This window comes from Coturnix japonica, chromosome 7 (genome assembly GCF_054131305.1).
Source record: "Coturnix japonica strain WE chromosome 7, WE-NBRP24, whole genome shotgun sequence".
In the NCBI taxonomy this organism is placed as follows: Eukaryota; Metazoa; Chordata; class Aves; order Galliformes; family Phasianidae; genus Coturnix; species Coturnix japonica.
This window is the reverse complement of record NC_140669.1, coordinates 24908165-24929265: the sequence shown is the minus strand read 5'-3', so window position 1 is coordinate 24929265 and position 21101 is coordinate 24908165. Positions and strand designations below refer to the sequence as shown.

At 48.5% G+C, this 21101-nt stretch overlaps 2 protein-coding genes and 1 long non-coding RNA gene across 7 annotated transcripts; 1 reads left to right on the top strand and 2 right to left on the bottom strand.

Annotated features, from left to right (window-relative positions):
- Positions 1-828: 828 nt before the first annotated feature.
- LOC107316511 (uncharacterized) lies at positions 829-10550 on the bottom strand. Of its 3 annotated transcripts, none has more exons than XR_014948363.1 (4): positions 10147-10550; positions 6174-7122; positions 1546-5464; positions 829-1104 (listed from the first exon to the last, which is right to left on the bottom strand). It is a non-coding gene; the product is annotated as an uncharacterized LOC107316511 (long non-coding RNA). The 3 variants fall into 3 exon arrangements; XR_014948364.1 differs by having other exon boundaries at positions 829-1708; positions 2580-5464; XR_014948362.1 differs by having other exon boundaries at positions 829-5464.
- Positions 10551-13876: 3326 nt separating this feature from the next.
- RAB17 (RAB17, member RAS oncogene family) lies at positions 13877-19021 on the top strand. Of its 3 annotated transcripts, none has more exons than XM_085553432.1 (7): positions 13877-14026; positions 14126-14222; positions 16362-16521; positions 17192-17343; positions 17565-17690; positions 17875-17943; positions 18579-19021. In XM_085553432.1, the coding sequence occupies exons 1-7, from the start codon at positions 13947-13949 to the stop codon at positions 18717-18719; spliced, it is 825 nt and encodes a 274-aa protein (XP_085409558.1). In that variant the 5' UTR covers positions 13877-13946; the 3' UTR covers positions 18720-19021. The 3 variants fall into 3 exon arrangements, with proteins under 3 accessions (XP_085409558.1, XP_085409557.1, XP_015723591.2); XM_085553431.1 differs by having other exon boundaries at positions 13883-14026; positions 17875-17968; XM_015868105.3 differs by having other exon boundaries at positions 13898-14033.
- Positions 19022-19620: 599 nt separating this feature from the next.
- PRLH (prolactin releasing hormone) lies at positions 19621-21017 on the bottom strand. The gene is made up of 4 exons (XM_085552907.1): positions 20930-21017; positions 20405-20651; positions 20032-20177; positions 19621-19832 (listed from the first exon to the last, which is right to left on the bottom strand). Exons 1-4 carry the CDS (start codon positions 21015-21017, stop codon positions 19666-19668), a joined length of 648 nt encoding a protein of 215 aa, XP_085409033.1. The 3' UTR covers positions 19621-19665.
- Positions 21018-21101: the final 84 nt, after the last annotated feature.

Sequence of the window (21101 nt, the reverse complement as noted above, 5' to 3'; positions counted from 1 at the left end):
GATCAATGCACTTGAGTTGGCATTCCCTAAAAAGGTGGCCTTCAAAGATGAACTTCAAAAGGACTAGAGAAAAAAGACCAGCAGACAAACACCTTGCTCTCTTTTACACTCTGGAGATCCGGAGGTCTCTGAATTGGGCCTCTATCAATGTTGAGGAAGACTCTTCCATCAGACGGAGTCTTTCAAAGCCCCGGGTTTGATTTCAGCTAATATTTTCATTAGCACCCTAGTGCAAGTGTGATAGCACTAATGAAATACTTGGATGACAGTGTATGAAGCAACATCAGTACAGGTAGGTAAAGTCATACAGGAATGGGAAGATGTTGAGGATTTGAGTCACAGATGGAATGGAACAGAGCAGACTGCAAATCCCACATTGAGGACTAAGCTCATGATCTCATCAGCTAGAAATTATGGAGAGGAGGAAGTTCTGAGATTATAAATCAGTCACGGTTTGGTTGTGTGTCATCAATACAACACAAACACCAAAGAATTGTGTTTAATGTTAGAACATTTCAGGTAAGGGTCTCCTAGTGCAAATATTTATATCGTCACACAGAACACCTGTGTGACCTTACCTAAAATGGTGTCCCTTTGTCTGCTTACCCACATTAAGAAGTGTTCAGACTTGCATATCTGAGAAGAAAAAGCTGCTGGCATAAGAAGCGGGAGGATCTTTTCTGAGATGAGTTGGCTTGTCCAGTGAAAAACAGAACGACTGCATATCTTTTCTATAAACTCCTTTGGAGAAAAGATCTGTAGATAATTCTGTGTAAAGTTTGGAGCCAAGTTAGCAGAAAAGCTTACAACTAAACAGGCCATATGTAATTGCAGTCTGGAAATCAGATGTTTATTGCCAAGTTTCTGGACACAAATCCAAAAGAAGTTGTGAGCATTACCATGAGTTCTTGGCTGCCAACCCTCACACTAGCCCGGACACCGCACGCTTTCTTCCCAGCCACGAGGCCTGAGACGTGAGTATCTCTCACAGGCAGCATCACTGCAGCTGTGGAGGGGTTGTCCTGACTCTCCCGGTATGGATAACACATTCCCAGCATTGCAATCTTGTATGCTGTGCGCTGCGGTGCCAAGCAGGGAATTCACCTGCAATTTGAAAATGCTCACTGAGCTTATTGAAAACTGCCCATCTTGGGCTACAGTGGGAGCCCACTCATGGCAGCCTCTGCAGACCTAATCTAATTAGGAGCAGACACACCACAGCTCTTAGCATTTTGGCACAAATCGAAGTTAAGCCAGCTTCACAGCAGCTGTAGTTACTGGGAGCCAAATCCATCCCAGGCTGCTGCACAGCAGCTGATGGCAGCGCCTGGCTCACACACAAAGCAGTCACGGGCTGCTGTGTGTAATCTGCACCGCTATCTGCTCCCTCCAGTTGCAAAATCTGGCTGCTCCTCCTTCTCTGGCTTTCCCTCTTGCTGTGAAGCTCAGTGTTAAGACAGCTCTAGGCTGTTCTTGGAGGAACTTTCTAGGTATACATCATGCATCAGTTTCACGTGGCCTAACAACACTCACCTTTTCACTTACCAGAAGTGCTGTGGGGATAAAATCCCATTTCAGACAGCAGGATCACACAGTAATAATACCTCCAAGGCAAGAACTGCACCCCTACACCTTTTCTCCCATAGCCCGATCCAAAGTCAGCAAGAGATCAATAGGCACATTTCATGTGGGAGTGCTGCATGTACATCTGTCAAAAAGCAGATGGGTTTTCCTTTAGCAAGACTAAACTGGGATAGCTTTGGCGAAAACAATGCATTACATCAGCTGGAGCTGCCTCTGCATCTCTTTGTGATTAATGTATGGAAGTTTTCCTTCTGCCACTGCCACACTGTCTTTGCTGCTCTGACAGTGCATAGACACGAGAGCAAGGGGACACATGGCCTGCTTACGAGGGCTGGATGCTCTCTGCTTGTTGGACTTCGCGTGCTTTGTCTGCTCCACGCTGTGTGGCCTCATCCGCTCCCATGTCAAACATTCCAAGCTGAGCAGCATTTTCCACACGGGCCTTCCCAGTTTTCTTAAACTTGAGTTGTTTGGGGCTGCTGTAACACACAGCCACAACATATGGTCTGAAAACACCAATTGTTTGTAGCAGATTGTTTGTGCTAGTTAGTCATACCGTCCTGTAAAATGGCATGTGAACATGGGTTTGGAAAAGCTTACGTGAACACTGCGTTGCAGTTTGATTCCCTAGCTGGAGTGGAAGGAGGGAAAGGAGGAGCCTTTTGTCATTCCTATGGAAATTCATCTGGATTCACACGAAGTGCATCTCAGAGCAAAAATGTGCCTTTTCTGAAGTGCAGGAAAACATAACCATGCTTGGCTTCTAGGGATCTACCACACTTATTCAGGTCTCCGTATCTTCCACTCACTTATTACTATGTCTTCTCCCAGGGAACAGTTCCAACCACTTAATGATAGAAAGAACTGCTCCTCTATCTGACACCTTGTGGTTCTGCATTATGTACTCGAAGCAGTGTATCAGCAACCTCATCTCCTTTCACCTTTCTGCTCACCCAACCAGAACAGCAGCAGGCAGCTGATAGTTCCTGGCTTACCTAAAATAAGCCGTGCCAGTGCTAAAGGAGTCGGATTCCAGCTGTGTTAATCACAAGTAGGGCAGGAAGGCAGGTCATTATAGCTTCCTGAAACAAAGACATTGGCCTAAACTCGGAAGTGAAAGAAGATAACAGTAAGAAAACATCAGAGGAAACAGAAATGAAACACTTCAGACATTGCAGTGCATTAGAGCTAAGGGTGCCTCTGATTTGAAGCCATAACATATTTTCTTAGCATCCATAGCATTCCTGTTTTTGCATGCTCAGGGAACCAGGAGCGGTGTTTGGCTGTGACTCATCTGCTCAGGGTGTTTCCCCTGCCCTTGTGGACCTTGAGCCAACCCATCGGTCAGCTCCTGCACCCACCCAATTACCACCCTCAGCAATTTTCCTGTTGGCTGTTCCACAGCATTAATTATTACGGTATTAAAAACCTTCTGATCCTTCCCTGTAGGAATGTGAAGGCATTATTTCTTCAATTCTCCATCAGCAAAGAGAGCCAAGAAAAGTCGGGCAGGAGATGTCATACTCTCCAGTGTTCAGACTTCTTGCCAGTTGTGGAAACAAAAGAAGATTTTTTCTCAATTCATCCAGTTGCCACAGAATGCTTTCCTTTCAGCTACGCTAAAAAAATATCCCCAGCTGGGCAGAAAGGAAAACTGGTGCTTGCATCTACAAACCACCATTTCTGTGGCTAGCAGTGCGGCTTGTCAAGCACCAGGCTGGAAACAGATGCCCATCCACAAGGCACCGTTTTTTCTTTCTTTTGCCTTCTGGCTCTCCTAGCTCTGCCTTACTCTAAGCTTCTTACTGCAGTGTTCCCAGCTTGAAGTCGCACAGGGCTTGGTGCCATCAGAGGGAGTTCCCCAGGAACTTGTCAGACACCACCTCTGTTGCTCAACCTCAATTTCTGAACAAGTTTTCTTCCTCCTTGACATTTCAGCAGTGGGTCAAGGCAGGAAAGACCAATTTCTCTGTGGTGGCCTCTTTCTGGGCAGTTACTAAAGTTTCTGAAACATCCTGAGCACATTAGTGCCCCGACAAACTAATTAGAAGTTCCCAAAATAATTTTTAATACATTTTTCAATTAAAAAAGGAGCTGCTCTAGGTAATAGCAGATAATGGTTCCCCCTCGAGGCATCTTTGTTCCTTCCTAGTGACACATGAGTTGCTTCACCCCTGTGTAACAGCATGCTGCTCTTCCAGCAGTGGCTGGTGTTAGGCATGGCTGCTCAGGCTCCAACAGATTAAATAATTTCAGTTTCCAGACTGCACCCATAACACCCACAGCTTGAGGCTGGGAACCAGGTGAAAACCAGCCAACAATTTAGACACAGCTTGAAAAAAGTAAGAGTACCATACGGCCATTGACACACTGCAAAACAAGTAAAACAGACCCCATCGCACAATGCCCTGTGGACACATCTGTACCATACATCCAAAATCTGGGTGGGGATCCCAGCAAAAAAAAAACCCTATGTTGACACCCACACTCACTTTCCAAGTCTGTGCTAGACAGCATGACTTAAATATTCCTTTCTCCAAGCACTGTCAAAGTACTGGCAGCCACACATATTACAACTGCCTGGGGAACACCGACGAGAGAAACACTTCTGGGTGAGATTACTGAACTGGGAGGCATTTATGGCTGTCAGTAACCTCCTCTAGAACAGAAAGGTGCTGCCTACAGCCATTTTTAGCCTGGTTTCCTAAGGGAATGAGACATAAGCACTCACTCTTTGTAGCAGCGCTCCCGTCCCAGACTCGCAGCATAAGCCAGCTGGTCAGGAGCCACCAAGTTTATCAGAGAGGCTGGGGTACATCTCCTTAAACTCGATAATCCCAATGGCAAAAAGCAGCCCAGTGAGCAGCTCACAGCATGTGGCGGAGAGAGCCTGAGTGCCTTCATCAGGTAAAACACTGCAAAACCTGTCCTCTGTCAGATAATGTGTCTCCCATTTCCCACAGTTGATCTCCTTGTCTCTGCATCCTCTGGGAGGCAGCTCATTCTTTGAAGTCCAGGACCCAAAGCAAAGCTGCGTTGTGGCCCTCTCGGCAAGGTGGGCAGGAGTTGTGCAGTGGAGTTTGGGGATAAGCAAACAGTTCGTAGCAAAATATTCTCATTGAGGAATAAGCCAGAAATGACAAGGGAGGAGGCTAATAGGAGAGCCGCATAAGAAGGCAGCAATTCTGAGCCACAGGCAGCCATGGGCAGCTCCTCTCAGGTACAAGGAGGCAAGTAGCTGGACTCGCTACCCCCCTGTGCTCCAAGCAAGTTAAGCTTCTCTCCGTGTATGTAAAGAATATGATCAGTCTCCTCAAACAGGTAGCAGGTTATGCTATAAGAAAGCATTAGGCAGTGTTTAGGAAGGCATTTCTTGTGTTTCACATATGTATTCTCTTTGTAATTAATATTGAAAATGTTTATTGTATTCAGTAGTTATTTTCCTCCTTGGTCTTTAACACATTCAAGTGCTCACTGTCAGCTATCATCTGGGAGCCATTAATATTAAGCATGTTTGATGTTTCCAAGCCAATCCCTGGAGTGTTTTAGCATTGTTAATAATTAATATGGGGAGGCCGGCACTTCAGGAGCCCAAAGCAGTGCACAATGGGCTCGGTTTCGAGGCTCAGCGTGAACAATCTGTTCATCATTACAGTTCCACAAATCCTCAGAATCTTACCTCACCATCAGTGCAGCAGTGAGGAGCTCGACTCATTTTTCATTAGCGAGGGCACAACACCTCCTCCTCTCAGGGCAGACAGAACAACTCCATCACAGCAGTGACAACTCTTGCCTGTGGGATTGCCAGTCGGTTACTGCTGGTCTCCAGGCTCCGGCAGGTGAACTCCAGTCGATCTTGTGGCATCAGTTCCAGATGTTACTGCAGGCACATGGGAGGAGAAACAGCAGAGAAGGGAATTTACCGGCCCATGACAGTTCCCATCACAAATCTTCACGCAGACACTGCCTTCTTTTCTGTTCAGTGTGAGCTTTTGCTCTGAGTTACTATGAACCACCCCAATGGGTCGGCCATTCCTACCCTACCACATCATATACCTGTCAGCAAGTGCAGGGGAATTGAAGCAGTAAAATGGCTCAACTAAGCTTTCATAAGGTTATATGGTGTTGTTTAACAGTGTTTTTTTAACAGCACATTTAAGGTGGTTCGATAGCAAACGAGCCCATTTGCAGGTAATAAACATAACTTCTTGTGACCTCTTGAGTGAGTGACTGTTTTGACTTCGCTGCACTTGCTGTGGTTTCAGATGTTTCTTCTCAAAATGCATTGGCTTGCAAAAACAGCAAAAACTCCCTGTTTCTGAAGCTCTGCATTTGCTGTCCCCCTCCCAGGACCAGGTTCAGCAGCGTTCACACCGCACGCCCACCTCACTCAAAGCGCGCCTCAAGCTCCCAAACCATTCATCTCTGCAGCACCCAGGGCATGTGTGAGCCATGTTCAAAGGGGCACAGCATGGAGACAGGCTTTGCAAGTGCAGGCTCAGGACCACAGATGGACTCTGCTTATTTATAGCAGGGCTGCATAAACTGAAAGAGTTATCCCAATGGCAAGGCATGCTATATATACTCACACACAGGTGACTTGTTCATTTGAAGCTGGCAGTGCAAAGAGATGAGATGTCTGTCCCACGGCAGGTTTGGGACCAGATCTTGAGCCTCTTTCGAAGCTCGGGGTGTGTCCGTCACAAAGTCTCTTAAGCTCCGCCGGAGGCTGCTGGGAGCTACGAGTGCGTTTCTGAGATTCATTGCTTGGGGGTGTAGGTGATGGGTGCGTTGCGTTGTCCTGTCTTTGCGCCGCTGGGGCTGAAAGGCTTTGCGAGAGGCTGCTTTTAAAACCAGAGCGTGAGATTCTGTGTGACGTTTTGTTTGTTGTGTTGCTTTGTTTCAGGCTGTGGTGAGATGTCTCCGTGTGAAGATCAGCCCAAACACAGAAAGGAAAAAGTATATAAAAAGTATATGAAGATACTAACTCAATGAAATGTTTTTTGTTTATACAATGAGACAGCATCCCATGTCAGGAGGGACCCTCACCCCCTAGCTCTGAATGTTGAATGTTTCCTGAGCCCTTTATTTCTCTTCTGTTTTAGACTGTACCTTGCAGAACTCCATGCAGTGTTCAGTGTGAGACCACGATGCTGTGGAGCTGAATATGCATTTGACTCTTGTGTTATGATAATTCATAGAAATAATAAAGAGAACTGCCTTTGGTAAGAAACAACTGGACTCTGACTCCTGTCTGTCTTCCAGCCTCTCATGATCTCATATATTCTAAAATATATTCTCAAATATATTGTATATATTTGGTATGAGGTGGAGTCACTGCTTAGTTATTTGTTTTTTAACAGTTACAATTAGGGAGGTCTTTGTTCTGACATGGGATGTGGTTTCCAGGTCACCTTACCTTCTTGAGGAGACATCACATGCTTAGAACTAAAGCACAAATGAATATATCTCCCTTGTAACACAGGTGTTCTCTCTAATGGTGGGGTAGATCTGAGAAGTGTTCAACTTGCAGGAATCCTTAAAAAACAGAAGATACAGCAATTAGTGAATTAGGACCTAATAGACAATTGAATTTAATAGATGCATCCCTCTAATAGAGGAATGAAATAAATAAGATCTGTCTTAAATCAGTAATAAATTCATAGCTATGAGTGAAGATTTTCTCCCACTCAAAGTTGGATGTTTCTAACTGCTACACTCCAAGTCATTTTACAGTTCACATTTTTGGCACAGTAAATATAATTAGTGTGTATCCTACCATTATTATCCAGAATGGCTGCACAAGAAGTATGGTCTGCAGCTATAAAGCCTAACACTGCTTAAAAAGAACCCCTCTAATGGTTTGTCATGAATTTCCTGGGTGCCCATGTTCACAACAGAGCTTCCAACACACACAATGGTCTCTGTAAGATCTTTCATTACAAATGCCAGTACAAGCTCCCATCACCCTTACTTTAGTCAGAGGCCCGGCTGTATGAGTAGATTCCTCCATTAGTGGAGAGAAAAAACATTTTGCTTTCTTTTTTTTAACTTTTTATGACAGCTCAGAAACACAAGCCCTGATCCAAACTTCACCTAAGCTTGTCAGCAACAAACAACGTTCAACGGTGAGCAATTTCAATACTCTGACCTTTGTCCTGTCATTGTTTAGATAGAGCACCTATCCCTTGTCAAGCGGCACCTGAGGGAGCTCCGCTCTTGTCCAGTTTCTACGCTCACATGTGGGAACAACATCCACAGTCATCTCCTTTCTGAATCAACTCTGGTCACCAAGCTGAGAAGATAAATTCCTCCCCCCAGACCTACTCCGTGAATGTCAAACCAAGGAGATTTTTTCATTTGAAAAGAAATAAATAAAACAAACTACAGAGCACAAGGACAACAGGAGGTCTTATAAACTTACTTCGTCAAATGAGCCTTTCTCAGTGGGTCACAGCTTTGCAAGTAATTACTTGACAAAAAACAGTGGTACAAGGAGAAAAAGTCAGGAAAGAACAAGATCTCATCTTCATAACTGCACTGGGATCGGCGCAATGAGAAGATGATGACACAAAAACAAGAACTCACACCCATCTCTGAAGATCTAGGCTTGCACAAATACACCATTAAGGAGAAAACACCCAGAAGAGATCCTTCCTATGTGGCAGTCAGCCCTTAAACAAGGGTTAACAGGGGAGAACCTGGCTCAATTCCCTCTGACAGCTGAACCGACTGCTTTCACCTGATTGTTCCCAGGTGCTCCATCATGGGTTCCAACCCTAACTTTACAGGTCTCTTATAGTCATGCAAATCTTAGTGCTTACAATAGAAGCTATTCAAACTACTGAGACACGCCGGCCTTGAGAGGTCAGACAGAACTGCTGTCCGGAGAGATTAACAGTAGCCTGATAAAGTAAGACCATCAAACACAAGAGTACAGGCCTGAACTCACATTCTGACTTGCTGAATCCTCTTCTCAATTATTTATGCTAAGAATAAAGGCACAATCTGAGGTCTCGCTTAGAAATGCTGCAGGAAGAATTTGCTCTGTTCCCGGATAGGGTGATTATCTACCTCATAAAAAGAAATTTAACTGCTGCATCGTCAGGAACTTGCTGGTCCAACCGATCTCATTTCCAGTCTTACATTTACAATGACTGTGCTCCAATTCAGAGCATTTCACTCACTATTATACAAAAGAAAAAAGAAAAAAAAAAAGGAGAAAAAGGAAAAAAAATACCCTTTTATGTGGCCCAAGTTGTTAACAACACAGCACATTCTGTACTCAAGAAAGTCTTATTTTAATTTATCGCACAGAAAATTCACACCATTAAGAAGACTCACCTGCACAAACAAACATTTCATAAAAAATGCGTGTGTATATGTGTATGTATTACATATATATTTATATATATACAAAATATAAATATATATTACATATTTTATATATGCATTATATATATATATCATACACATATTTTTATTTCCTCAAAAGCTGAATTATAAAAGAGCATAACAGAAACTCCTTAAAGATGCCCATCTGAGAGCACCAGAGTTCTCCAGCCCCCAGCAGTAAAAACCAAGCTCAGAAAACAGGAAACCAGCAGGTGACGGGGCAATAATCTGCCAGGGAAAAAAATAGGAGAGAAGGAGGAGAAAGTCAGGGCAGGGGAAACAGGGATGTGTCACCTGGGAAGAATGCAGAGATGCTTTCCAGGCACACAGACACAAAACAACTGACACACAGATGAACCTGAAATCACTAGATGTAAAAAACAACAAGGATTTCTACAGGTACGCTCCTCAAAAGAGAAAGGCTGAGGAAGGCACGTGGCCTCTGATAAGCAAGAAGGGAGAACAGGCAACAACAGACATAGGCTATGTTGAGGTGCTCAATGAGTTTTTTTGCCACACACTTTGTCAGCCATCCAGCTTGTCTCATATCTTGTGTCCCTAAAGTTCTGGGCAGGGGCTGTGGGAGCAAAATCCCTCCCAGTGTAGAGAGAAGAGCGAGTCTGAGACTGCCCCATGAGACTGAACATGCTCAGGTCCATAGGGCTCGATAACATGCAACCCAGGGTACCAAAGAGATCACCTGATGCAATGGCCACACTGCTCTGCACCATAATTGATTAATTGTAAGTAAATTGTGGCTTCTGAGCAACTCTATAGGGACTGGAAGAACATCACATGCCCATTTGTAACAAGCCCCAGCTGGACTCCTGTGCCTGCACCCCTCAGTGCAAGGAAATAACATGGACCTGCTAGAGCTAGAACCAGCAAAGATGAGCCAGGGGTGCAGCACTGCTCCTGTCATAAACAGTGGAGGGAATTGGGTTTTTTTATCTGGGAGAAGAAAAGGCCTCACTGTGAGCTTCTAGCACTTGAAGAGAGGTTATAAACAGGAGGAAAACCAGCTTCCTGCATGGTTTGTGTAATGCTATGACACAACTGAAAGTACAGCAACAAAGCTGGGTGGCAAAATCCCAGGCTGCAGCAAACCAGGACAAGCCCAAACACAAGAGCTACTACACATGCATAAAGGCAAACAAAGCTGCTTACCCTCACAACGATTCCAGTAGGCCAGGACTTCCATCAAGATGCTCTCACCTCCGCTGCCAACCCTTAAATGAGGGCTGGGGAGGGGTAGATCCCAGCTCCACCCCTCCCAGGCACTCAGCTACATTGCATGCACCTGAGCTCCCCTGGCTCAGCCCCACCTTCCTGCCAGGTGCTCCATCACCGGTTCCAGCCCTGAATTAGCATTTCAGCTACAGCCTGATACTGACAGGACAAAGTGGAATAGCTTTAAATTACAAGAGGGGAGATTTAGGTTAGATATTAGCTGGCAGGATTTTTTTTACTGAGGGTGGTGAGGCACTGGCACAGGATGCCCAGAGAAGTCATGATGGCCCCATCTCCAGAGGTGTTCGAGGCTGGGATGGATGGGGCTCCGGGCAGCCTGATCAAGTGGGTGGTTTTGGATTGGGTTTGCTTTGGATAAAAACTTTTTCAGCTTTGGAAAAGTATTCGTTGTACAAGCAGTGTGTCTGTACGTCTGGCAATTTTAAAGTCTCCAGCAAAGCTCAGTGTCCAAGTTAGCCACTGATCACATCGCTGAATTAACATACAATTTATTAACCTTTTCTAACATTCTGACAAAAAAGTAATAAAATACAGGCCACAAACTCACCATGAAGTACAATGCAATAATTGGTAGGACTATATAAGTATTCAAACAAACAAACAAACAAAAATGTGCAAAACAAAGTTACAAAATAATTCACCTTCTCTGTTGTCAAGTTAAGCCCACGTTAAGACTGGTAACTATTGTCAAGTTAAGACGGGTACGCATGCCCTCAGGGCACCTGCCATTGCAAAGGGAGCCCATCAGAGTCTATATATGGCATTTTGGCAGTTTACAACAGATCAGCAGTAACTTCTGGCCACTGTGGGCTTTCGGTGCAGCTCAGAGCCATAAAGCCACCAGTCTGTGGCTCGGGACAACAGCATAATTCAGGTGCCATCACACATGTACACCATATGAAAGCACAAAAGCTGAGGCTAAGCAATTAGCAACTCCTAAACAACTAATAGTTCATAAGCAACATGAGGTCTTCCTGCTGTTTCAGCAACTCTTAGGATAGAGGTGTGACCCCTGCATTGGGCATCACACCAGTGAGCACGTGTGGACAAAGCGGAGCAGCCAACGGGAGCCAGAGGCAGTAACTGGGGATAAAAAGTAGCCCTCCCTATGGGCAGGCAAGTTTCTAGTCTTGTTTCTAAACTTCTAGACAGTGCCCTTAGTACAGGATACTGCCTCTTTTTCAACCCTGCAGCTCTTCCTTAAAGTTGGGGCATTTTGCATTGCTCATACTGGTGAGCTAATGTTTCCTTGCAGCAGTCAGAGTAAGGAGGAACCAGTGCACACCACAGAGAAGGAGCCCTCCAGAAACTTCCAAAATGCTCCAGACAGGCCAGTGCCCTTGCACCAACTTTTACTCAGAGAAACAGGCAAAAAGAGGCAACCTGCAGCAGTCAGAGCCAGAAATGAGACTGCTGGAATTATTCTTACAAGTTGGCCTTAGGAGTTTTACTTTGACCTGTGCCCTATTGAAATGTCACAAGGTTCTCTAAGGGGAAAGGTTTAGAGCAGAGAAGTGTGGGAAGGTCTGTGAGTAGTTTTGAGGTGTACAGGTCATACAATGCTGTGCTGGAATATTTGATCCCTACCACTCCTGGGGTGTCATTACACCAGGCAAGCATAAAAACTAAAGGCAATCCCTATTCTCAGGAACATAAACAATGCTCAGTCTTTGCCAGGGAAGCTTATTTTGGCTACGAGCACAGTCAAGCAAGGTGCGACACAGCAACAAAGCTTTAAGCCAGCTACTACCTTGGAGAAACTGGAGAAAAACTGATGGTCTGGGTGTAGTTCTGGCTGCCAGCCCCTCATCCATCTGTCCTGTCACCATCACAGCCTACTGTCTGTCGGCTGCCTGGTGCAGAATGAGACTTAACTGAAACCATGGATGAGTGATGCCCTCTAGTGGGCCCGGCTCACCGGGAGCTGGAGAAAGTCCCAGCTGAGATGCGCCCACCCAAGGGACGCGTGCCTGGGCTGCCCGGGACCGTCTCCACCAGGCAATGCTTTGGGCAGGCGTCGCACTTAAGCCACTGCCTTCTATCAGATCTCTCAGCAAAAGCATCTGCCTCATCTCAGGCAGATCCTCAGATGGGGAATGTAACCCCAAAAATCAGAATGATCATTGATGGTGTTCCACTAGGTCAGTAAGTGCCCCGAATATGTGGATAAAAGCAAGTTTTGCCAGAGCCATCAGGCTTGTGCTGGTGATGGGAAACATCCTGCAGCATTCTCAGCTCAAGGTAAAAATGCCCCCTACACCTCAGCCTTTCCCAAACACTTGAACACTTTTGAATGCCTCTGCTGTGCCACTATAACCATTCACCTAAAGCCCTGGAAAAAAAAGAGAGAGCAATACCATAAGAGACCTGGTTTCCCACCTGCTGTGAGCAAGGGACTGGAATTCACTTCTGTGCTGAGATAATTACACCAGCCTCAGATGGTTTGAGATTTCCCAGGGTTGTTAGGAGTCTTCTTCAAAGGCTTCGCAGATCCTTTCTAGATTGGGTAGGGCTGGCAAAAAGGGACCTGGGTGAGGCTCTTCTGCCCTATGGAAAAGCAGCTTTGTTCAGGGTAGGGGTGTACAAGAGCGTATGTGAGCCAGTTTAGGGGGGACACAGGGAAAGCCATTGTTATTTGGCTATCAGACCAACACTACTTGTGGATTTACAAAACTGATTCAAACCAGTGGGGGATTTGCTCCCGTGTGAATTCTGTGCAGCTCTTGGCTGTCCATAAATGGTGTTTCAGTACAGATATGAGAAGTAATGGAGCTCCAGCAGTCAGGCTTTGGAGATCACAAGACCTGCTCTTCATTGCACAACAGGGATAAGCGTTTTTAATCTGGCTTTTAGAATCATAGATTCATAGAATCTATTCGGGTTGGAAAGGACCCTTAAAGGCCATCTGGACTGACTTCCCTGTGGTGAACAGGAACACACGTAGCTCCATCAGGTGCTTAGAGCCCTGCCTGGTCTGAACATGGGTGTCTGCGGGGATGGGGCACCCACTGCCTCTCTGGGCAACCTGTGCCAGTGCTTCCCTACCCCCACTGCAAAAAGCTTTTTCCTTATATCCAATCTAAATCTCTTCCCTTTTTTGAAAACATTTCCCCTTGTCCTTTCCTTTTAGGGGCTCTTCTTTTCTCCCTGCTCCCTGACACCATTAGGAATAGGCTTTGTAGCACTCCCAGAAAGCTGTAGGAGCTGCTGCCTGAAGGAAAGTCATTAAATATCATGAGGCTAGTGCTAGAAATACAAAAACTATCTTCATTTATGTTGTTAATGATCCACAGATCTCCCTGTTCTTGCCCCAGACAGGCTATCCCAACGCACTAGCACACTGTGCTTCCTCCACGTTAAGGTGTGAGCATTTGAACAAGAGATTCCTACAAAGCACCCAGCCCAGCCACCTGTGCAAACTACAACTATTAGTTTAATTAAAAGGCAGGAGAAGCCCAAGTGCTCAGGTTTATTTTTGCTCTCTTTGTCTGCCCCTTGCTGGCTTGTCTGCTGAAGCACCTTGTGGGAGAAGCGGGTGTGCTGCTTCCCACCAGCTCCTGAACAGCAATTCACTCTGGCAGTCCCAAGTCTGAGTTATCAGTACCCACATCCTGGCATGAGACCAAAGGAAGCCTAACCCACGTCAGCAGAAGCTGCTGTGCTACAACGCACTGCTCCAGCCTGCCCTGTACCCAGCCCTCAATCTCTGTTGCTGGATGCCACAGAATAGCAGCAGAGCCAAGGGGCAGTGCAGAGGGCAGGGTTTATATCCCAGCCTCTCCCTACCAGCAATAAGGTTTAAGGTTCATTGGTTTCTGCTCACCTCTCAACTCTGGCACCACTCTCTGGGAGCTGCCGGCTCACCTGCCTGAGTTTCGCTTTTCTTTTCCTGCAGCAAGGAGGCAGCCAGGGAGGAAGGAGCATTCTCATCTGTTGAGGCTGTTCACATCCTCTGCGACCCCTGTGTAGGAAGGGACGAAGACTACATACAGGTAACTCTTTCCTCTGCCTTGTATGGCTGCACCTGTCTCCTCCCAGCCACCTCTTCCCCCAGACCCATCAGATTTGCCTTCCCACCAGAAAGCAGCTCCTGATTATGGCCATAAAGGCATTCTGCTCTCTAAATCCCCAGCCAGAGTGGGGGGTCTCTGCTTCCTGCTGGCTTATTTCTCTCCACCTGTGTGATTAACGATCTCAGCTCAGAGGAGACTGCATAAAGAAATCAGCACTATGTCACTCCTGTGGTGTTTACACACGGAAGTGTTTGTGCAGCTCAGGTTTTTGTGTCCCCTGGTAAACTTTGCTTAAGAGTGCTCGTACACCAAGTGACTGCCACTGAGCTGAATGTCAGCAGCAGGAAAGTGGGGAGGCAGTGTGCTAGCACCACCAGGGGCAAAAAGACCTCCTGTCCCAAACTTGCAGGCCCAGGCACTGTGGAATTACAGTACTTGGGTAGAAACATGCTCTACATTCACAGGATTGTTGGAGTTGGAAGGGACCTTTAAAGACCTTCCAGTTCAGCTCCCCTGCAATGAACAGAGATGGCTACAGCTCCATCAGGTGCTCAGAGCCCTGAGCCAAGCTCAACCTGTAACACTGGCGACCTGCTTTTTCCAAGGAGCTTCTACATATCTGCAGAAGTTCAGCAAACATCTTGCATATTTTGGAGAGTCTCAGCTATACGTGGTGCTCTGTGAGGCCAGGGGTTGGACTCATGGATTTTTCTGGGGCATTGCTAACTCCAGATATTCTGATTTATGATTCTACTTGTTTTGCTTTCTTGCCATTCTCCTTAGGTGAAAAGAGAGGAGCACCCCCTGCACCCTCTCAAGATGGAAAAGAAATTGTTTGGCAAAGCTTCCCATCCCTAATAGCTGTTTTCTTGTAGGAGAAGTTTGAAAGGAAAATTTCCTGCTATTGCAGTAATTGTTGAGTGAGCTTTATTCAAGCATCGGTGCAATCTTCTGGGGTTAAATTGAGAGAGTGCTTGGGGGCAATTTAAGAAGCAGCCACATGAAATAATGAGAAACAGAGTTTATAAGATAGATGAAATTCATGCAGCTTCTTGTGAAGACAGTTTGTGTTGATTATGGGGGCAAACAGGTGGGGAACAGAGAAAAATTAAAGGCCCAAAGCCCGCCAGATTGCAGGGGAGAAACTGTGAAATGAAGGGGCAGGCAGCATGCAGAAACAAGGGGCTTTTGTAAGAGGAGGGAGCCATGGGGGGCTGGGAGAAGGCACGGGGTGTGAACCCACTGCTCAGGGCTGCACTATGGGAGGGTTAGATTGGACATTGGGAAGAATCTCTGGGGGTGGTCAGGGATTGGAAAGGGCTGCCAACCTGGAGTGTGACACACACCCGCAAGCTCTCCAGGGGTCAGGCTTGGGGCCACCACTGTTATTCTGGGCTCCTCTCTCAGCCCGTGTGATAGAGACACACTGGGTGGTGCAATAGTCATGAGGCTTCTCCAGCTTTGGTGCCCCATGTTGCTTAACTCTTGTTAGGGATGGTGTTTGTAATGCAGCTGGAGGCACACAGAGATCCTTGACTATATCTCAGAAGGTATAAAATCTCTCCATAGCAAGCCACTGTTTCTGTTCACTCTCATGGCAACGCACCAACTTGATGTGCTGCTGCCACTAAGCCCAGCCAGCCCTGGCAGCTTGCACTCAGCCCCTGGGCAGCATCCCTGGCAAGCTGGGAGTACCATCTCCTCCATCTCTGAACTCACATCCAGCCTGGTTATCCCAGTGTAACTTTTAACCCAATCGCCCAATAAGTGCAGCGTGTAAGATATCCCAAGAAGGGGTGCTCAAGAGCAAGGCACTCTCTTAATTGATGTTTCTCTGTCTTCAGCTCTCCCCAGCATGTCCTTATGGAACCTTTCTGCATCTCAAAGGAGATGCATGCAACCAAATCTCCTTGTCTGCATGCAAGCATACCTCTCACATCAAGTTTCTTCATAAAGATTTCCACTCTCAGCTCTTGACTAACTCATAGTCAAAGGCAGTGGCAGTTTGGCCCACATTTAATTCAGCCAAACATCACCACGCTGCTGCTGGTAGCGAGTTCGTTCTGGTGGGCCTGGGATCACAGCTGATGCATTCTGATGGAGTTGGTTTCCTTGCAGGACATGGCACAGCCAGCAGTGCCAGGCAGCTCCCTGGGGGATAACCGTCCCACTTACATCTACAAGATGGTCCTGCTGGGGAGCACGTCGGTGGGAAAATCAAGCCTTGCCTACCGATATGTGAAAAATGATTTCAAGGAGTCGCTGCCTACTGTGGGATGTGAGTGAGCAGCTTCAGTCCATTTCTTTCTGCCTCATGCTGTAAGCAGAGACAAATCCAAACCACAGAGGTTTGATTTTACCTCTGCTTGTTGCAGGCAGCTTAGCAGGAAAGCATGGAAACCTGGGTTCCAAATCATATGGCCCCATCTGCCTTTTATGTTTGATCCCTTACATCTGTTTGGACACCTCAGAAGTGTCTCCTCAAGGTTCTTTGCCCAGGCGTGGGTCAGGAGCGTATTGGAGCAAGCCTCTTCCCCACTGTCCTGCTCTGCCAAACCATGCTGAATAACCCCAGGCAGGGCATGTATCAAAACTTGTGTGTCTGCCCAAAGATGCTAAAAAGGAGGGCTGCCAGCCCTGCTTGGTGACATGCTGTCCCTTCAAGTGTTGTCCATCACCAATGCATGGCCATGCTGTGAAACTGTTCAGGTTCAAATAGCCCTATAAGAAATTGTTGGGATCTCCTATCCTACTGTTAGTCACAGCAGCTGTGACAACAGTGACATTGGAATCAAACCAAACTCTATATTAGCTCCATCTGAGCTGATTGGCTTGGGACACTTATTTGAAACCCATTTGATTTTATGCACCATAACATCATCACTACCCCTCAAAGCAGCTTTGATCCCACAGCAGCAGGCCAGAGCCTTCCACCACATATCTTGCAGGCTCCTTCTTCACACAGTTGATCCATCTGGAGACAGCCACCATCAAGCTGGAGATCTGGGACACAGCTGGCCAGGAGAAGTACCACAGTGTCTGCCACCTCTACTACCGCGGTGCCCACGCTGCACTCCTTGTTTACGACCTCACTAACAAGGTGAGATGGTGGATGCGGGTCCTGTCCACATCAAAACACTGCTATGTGGCAGTAGAGCTGATGGGACAGGCATCCGGATGTGTCCCTGATAGGGCAGAAAAGATCACAAACTGTAAGCAGATAAATGTCCCACTGGGATGCATCAGCAGCTACAGAGCCTGGGGGTTCCTACTACAGCTTTCCTGTACCTGCATCAGGGGTGGCTGTCCCTTTCTCTCCAGGAAACACTCAGCAGAGCGAAGCAGTGGCTGATTGAACTGGAGAAGGAGTTCCTTCCTGATGAAATTGTCATTGCTTTGGTGGGCAACAAGACAGACCTGGCTGACGAACGGGAGGTTGCAACAGAGGTGAGCGCACACCACATCCCCACTGCAAGCATTGAGACATACCCTAGCATACCTTTGCTTCCCAAGGGGGGTCCCTCCTGCTCTGCCAGATGGTCTCCCCATTGCTGAGTGGCATGCAGGAGCCCTGCCTTGTTCTCATGGGTCCCTTGGCACAGGGGAAATAATACTGTTTTTCTCCTCCTAGGATGGAGAAGAGTTTGCAAGGAGTAGAAGCCTGCTCTTCATGGAGACGTCTGCAAAATCCAACCACCAAGTAAATGAAATCTTTATGGCCGTAGGTAAGGTGTGGAGGGGCTCCAGGTGAAAACCAAAGCGGGTAAACCGTGGGTAAACCTCCCCCAAACCTCCTGTGCATGATGGGGCACAGCAGAGCTGCTCTGTCCCCGGTCTGATGCCATGTCCTCACACCAGTGTGGCTGCTCTGCTCTACCTCTTTGCTATCAGAATATTTGGGGAAGACAATGGGCTCTTCCTGCCCATACTTCCAGGCTACAGCTGCCTTCTCCCCAAATCCCAGCCAGCCAGCAAGGCCTGCTTTGCAGCTTGCATCCCTCCTGCCAGGCTGGAGGTGGCAGTGGCTGTGGTGGCACAGCACCTCGTGACACAGGACAGACAGCTCCATGCCAAGATGCAGCGTTAGAGGTGCAGAGATCAAAGCCACTATGTTTTTTGAGTTTGGTAGCTGATCTGGGCATATATACCTGACCTGACCTGTGTCCCCAGTACATCTGTCCTCCAAGTGACATCACCATTCTGGCTAGAAGTTGCTGGGTAGTACCTGGCACCAGTGGGGTGGGACAGAGCAAGCAGGTGCATCCTAACATGCATTGGCTGGCCCTGTGACCCGGCAAGAGAGGTGATGCCCTGTGACTTTGTGCTCCCCATCAGCCCAAGAGCTCCTGCGGCGTGAAGGCGAGAAGGCAGCCATCCCATCCACAGGCAGTGGGCAGCGCTTGGACCTGCATGCAAACGGGACAAGGAGGGGGTGCTGCCATGTCTGAGGAGCCACTGGCTCCCCACAGGATGTGAGACTGGACCTTGTGCTATTTGCATCAGCGGCCAAGGGGTGACAACACAGCCAATATGTAGCAATGATTTTCTACCTGTCTTCTGCAAGTGAATGCATGCAGTGCGTGCAGACCCTCAGCAGGGTCCTATGATGGTGTTCTCCAAGTGATGAGTGGGAATGTCTCCTGCCAAGAAGCAACCCAGCTGGGGACATCCCCCTGCCCCAGCCATGCATCAGCTTTCCCCAGACTCGAGAGTTTGGCATACGGAGCACAGCCCAATGACTTTAATACTTGACTGCCAATAAAGAGCAGCTCATCTTAGCCACATCCTTTTTTCTTCCCTGTGTGTGCCAATATGCGGGAGGATTGGAGGTGGCAATGACCAGAGTGTGGCACTGTAGGGAGCTCTCCCCTCCTGCCCCCCATACACCAGCACCCTCAGAACTGCTTCCCCACACTAAGTGTGTGGGATCCTTCCAGCTGCTTCCTCCTCCTGCCAAACCCCCTCTGTTAATTAAGCAGCTAATTTGTTAGCTAATTGCCGCTTATCCCCTCCCTCCCAGATTAACCCTTCCCTCCCTAAGCAGCCCTGACCCTTGCTTCCCACATTTAGCTTGCCTTTGGGAACGACATCCATCCTTGCTCCAAACTGGGGAATGGGTAAAGCAGTGGAGGAGGCAGCTTGCGAGAGGGGTTGTCATGAAGTGAGGGCTGATCTGAGCTCTGAGGTGAGGTGGGGGGTTTGGTGCTCTTGGGGGTGCTGACACACTGTGGGGATCCCAGAGGATTTGCTTGTAGAAAGAGAGGAGAGGCTCCAGAGCTTAATTTTAAGTGATACCAACACCACCAGGGCTCATGCCTTGTCCCACCCCAAGCTCCCCACGCACCAGGTTTTGGAGCAGAGAGACAGGGCCAGGTAGTAGGAGAGAAAAAAGGGCTTTTTATTGGTGTCCCCCATCTTCAGCTCAGACACTTCGCTGCTCCCGGGGGGGTTGGGTGTGTGGGGGAACACAGACAGGGTGCAGGGCAGCTCCCCTAGGTTGGGTATTTTCCCCCAGCGCTCGCCGTCGTCCGAATCGCCCCACGGGCCTGATGCCACGGCCGGTGTACCAGGAGGGGTCGATGTCTGGGTCTGCAAGGAAAGCGGCAAGGAACAGTCAGGGCAGTGAGGCACGTGGGGAAGAAAGAAAGGGACCCACAAGGTAGAGAGGAGTGCTCGGGGCTGCCTGCTGGGCTACTGCGAAGCAACGCTGCCCGAACCTACGGGCTGCGCCGCGGGGCCGGGGTACCAGGGAGGGTCCTGGGGGTTCCCTTACTCCTGCTCTCCTTACTCCTGATATCCATGGAGCGCTCACGGAGGCGGCAGGCGGTGGGCAGGGCCATGCAGGTGAGCAGCAAGCACAGCAGGCAGGTGGTCCCCAGCTTCATCCCCGACGCTTTCCCCCTGCAGCGGCTCGACAACAGCGACAGTTGCAACCTGCGGGCACACGAACAGGGCAGTCACGTTCTGAGGGGTGTCACGAAGCCGGTGGTTTCCCTTGGCGAGACCCTCATTGTGTTGATAGCCAGGCGATGGAAAAAGAGCATCCCTGCCGTGGGAATACTATTGGGAAACACCACCCCCATCCGGCTCCCGTCGCAGCATCCCCGGACCGGCGGCAGGTTCACCCCCAGGGGAGGGGATGAAGTTTGCAGCAACCCCACCTGCAGCAGAAGCCCTCGGCTCGGAGAAGCGGCCGTGAGAGCCCGCTCCGCGCTCCCTTCGCCCCACTCTTACCTCGGTCCCGCAGCGCCCGGTGCCGTCCCACGGAGCCCAGCGCTCGCCCTCTGCGCCCCGGGGTGCAGCTCGCCGCTTTTATGCCCGGTTTCGTGCTGATGTCAGAAACGAGCCCCGGCGGGGACAGAACCGAGGCATCTCCCCTCCCCACCGCTTCCCGCACTCGCTCTCGTCAAATCAGGAAAGGGATTTTCGTGACTCAGAGAGCCATAATTTTATCTCCAGTCGGCCGAGGCGCATCGCTCGGGAGCGTGCTGATCTCTGTCCTCGACGTGACGCGGTTTGGGACGAGGAGAAGAATTCCACCCATTCCGGAGGGGGTTGGGACAGATTCGGTCCCTTCCCGGTCGATCAGGAGTACGGCCACCGTGTGGGGCTGCCTGGAGGCAACTCCGAGCATCCCCTGCTCCGTGGGGCTGGAGAAGCAGCTGGGTACCCCTGACCGTGCTTACCCCGGGCAATGTTGCATTCCTTCTCGTGCTCTTTACCACTGAGGGGATGGGGGGGGTGGAACGACACAGCCGGGACAGCTGACCCCATATGGCCGAAGGGATGTCCCATACAACGCAGCTGTGTGTAAGGGGCTGTGTGGGGCCAGAGTTTAACCACAGCACCTGTGCTAAT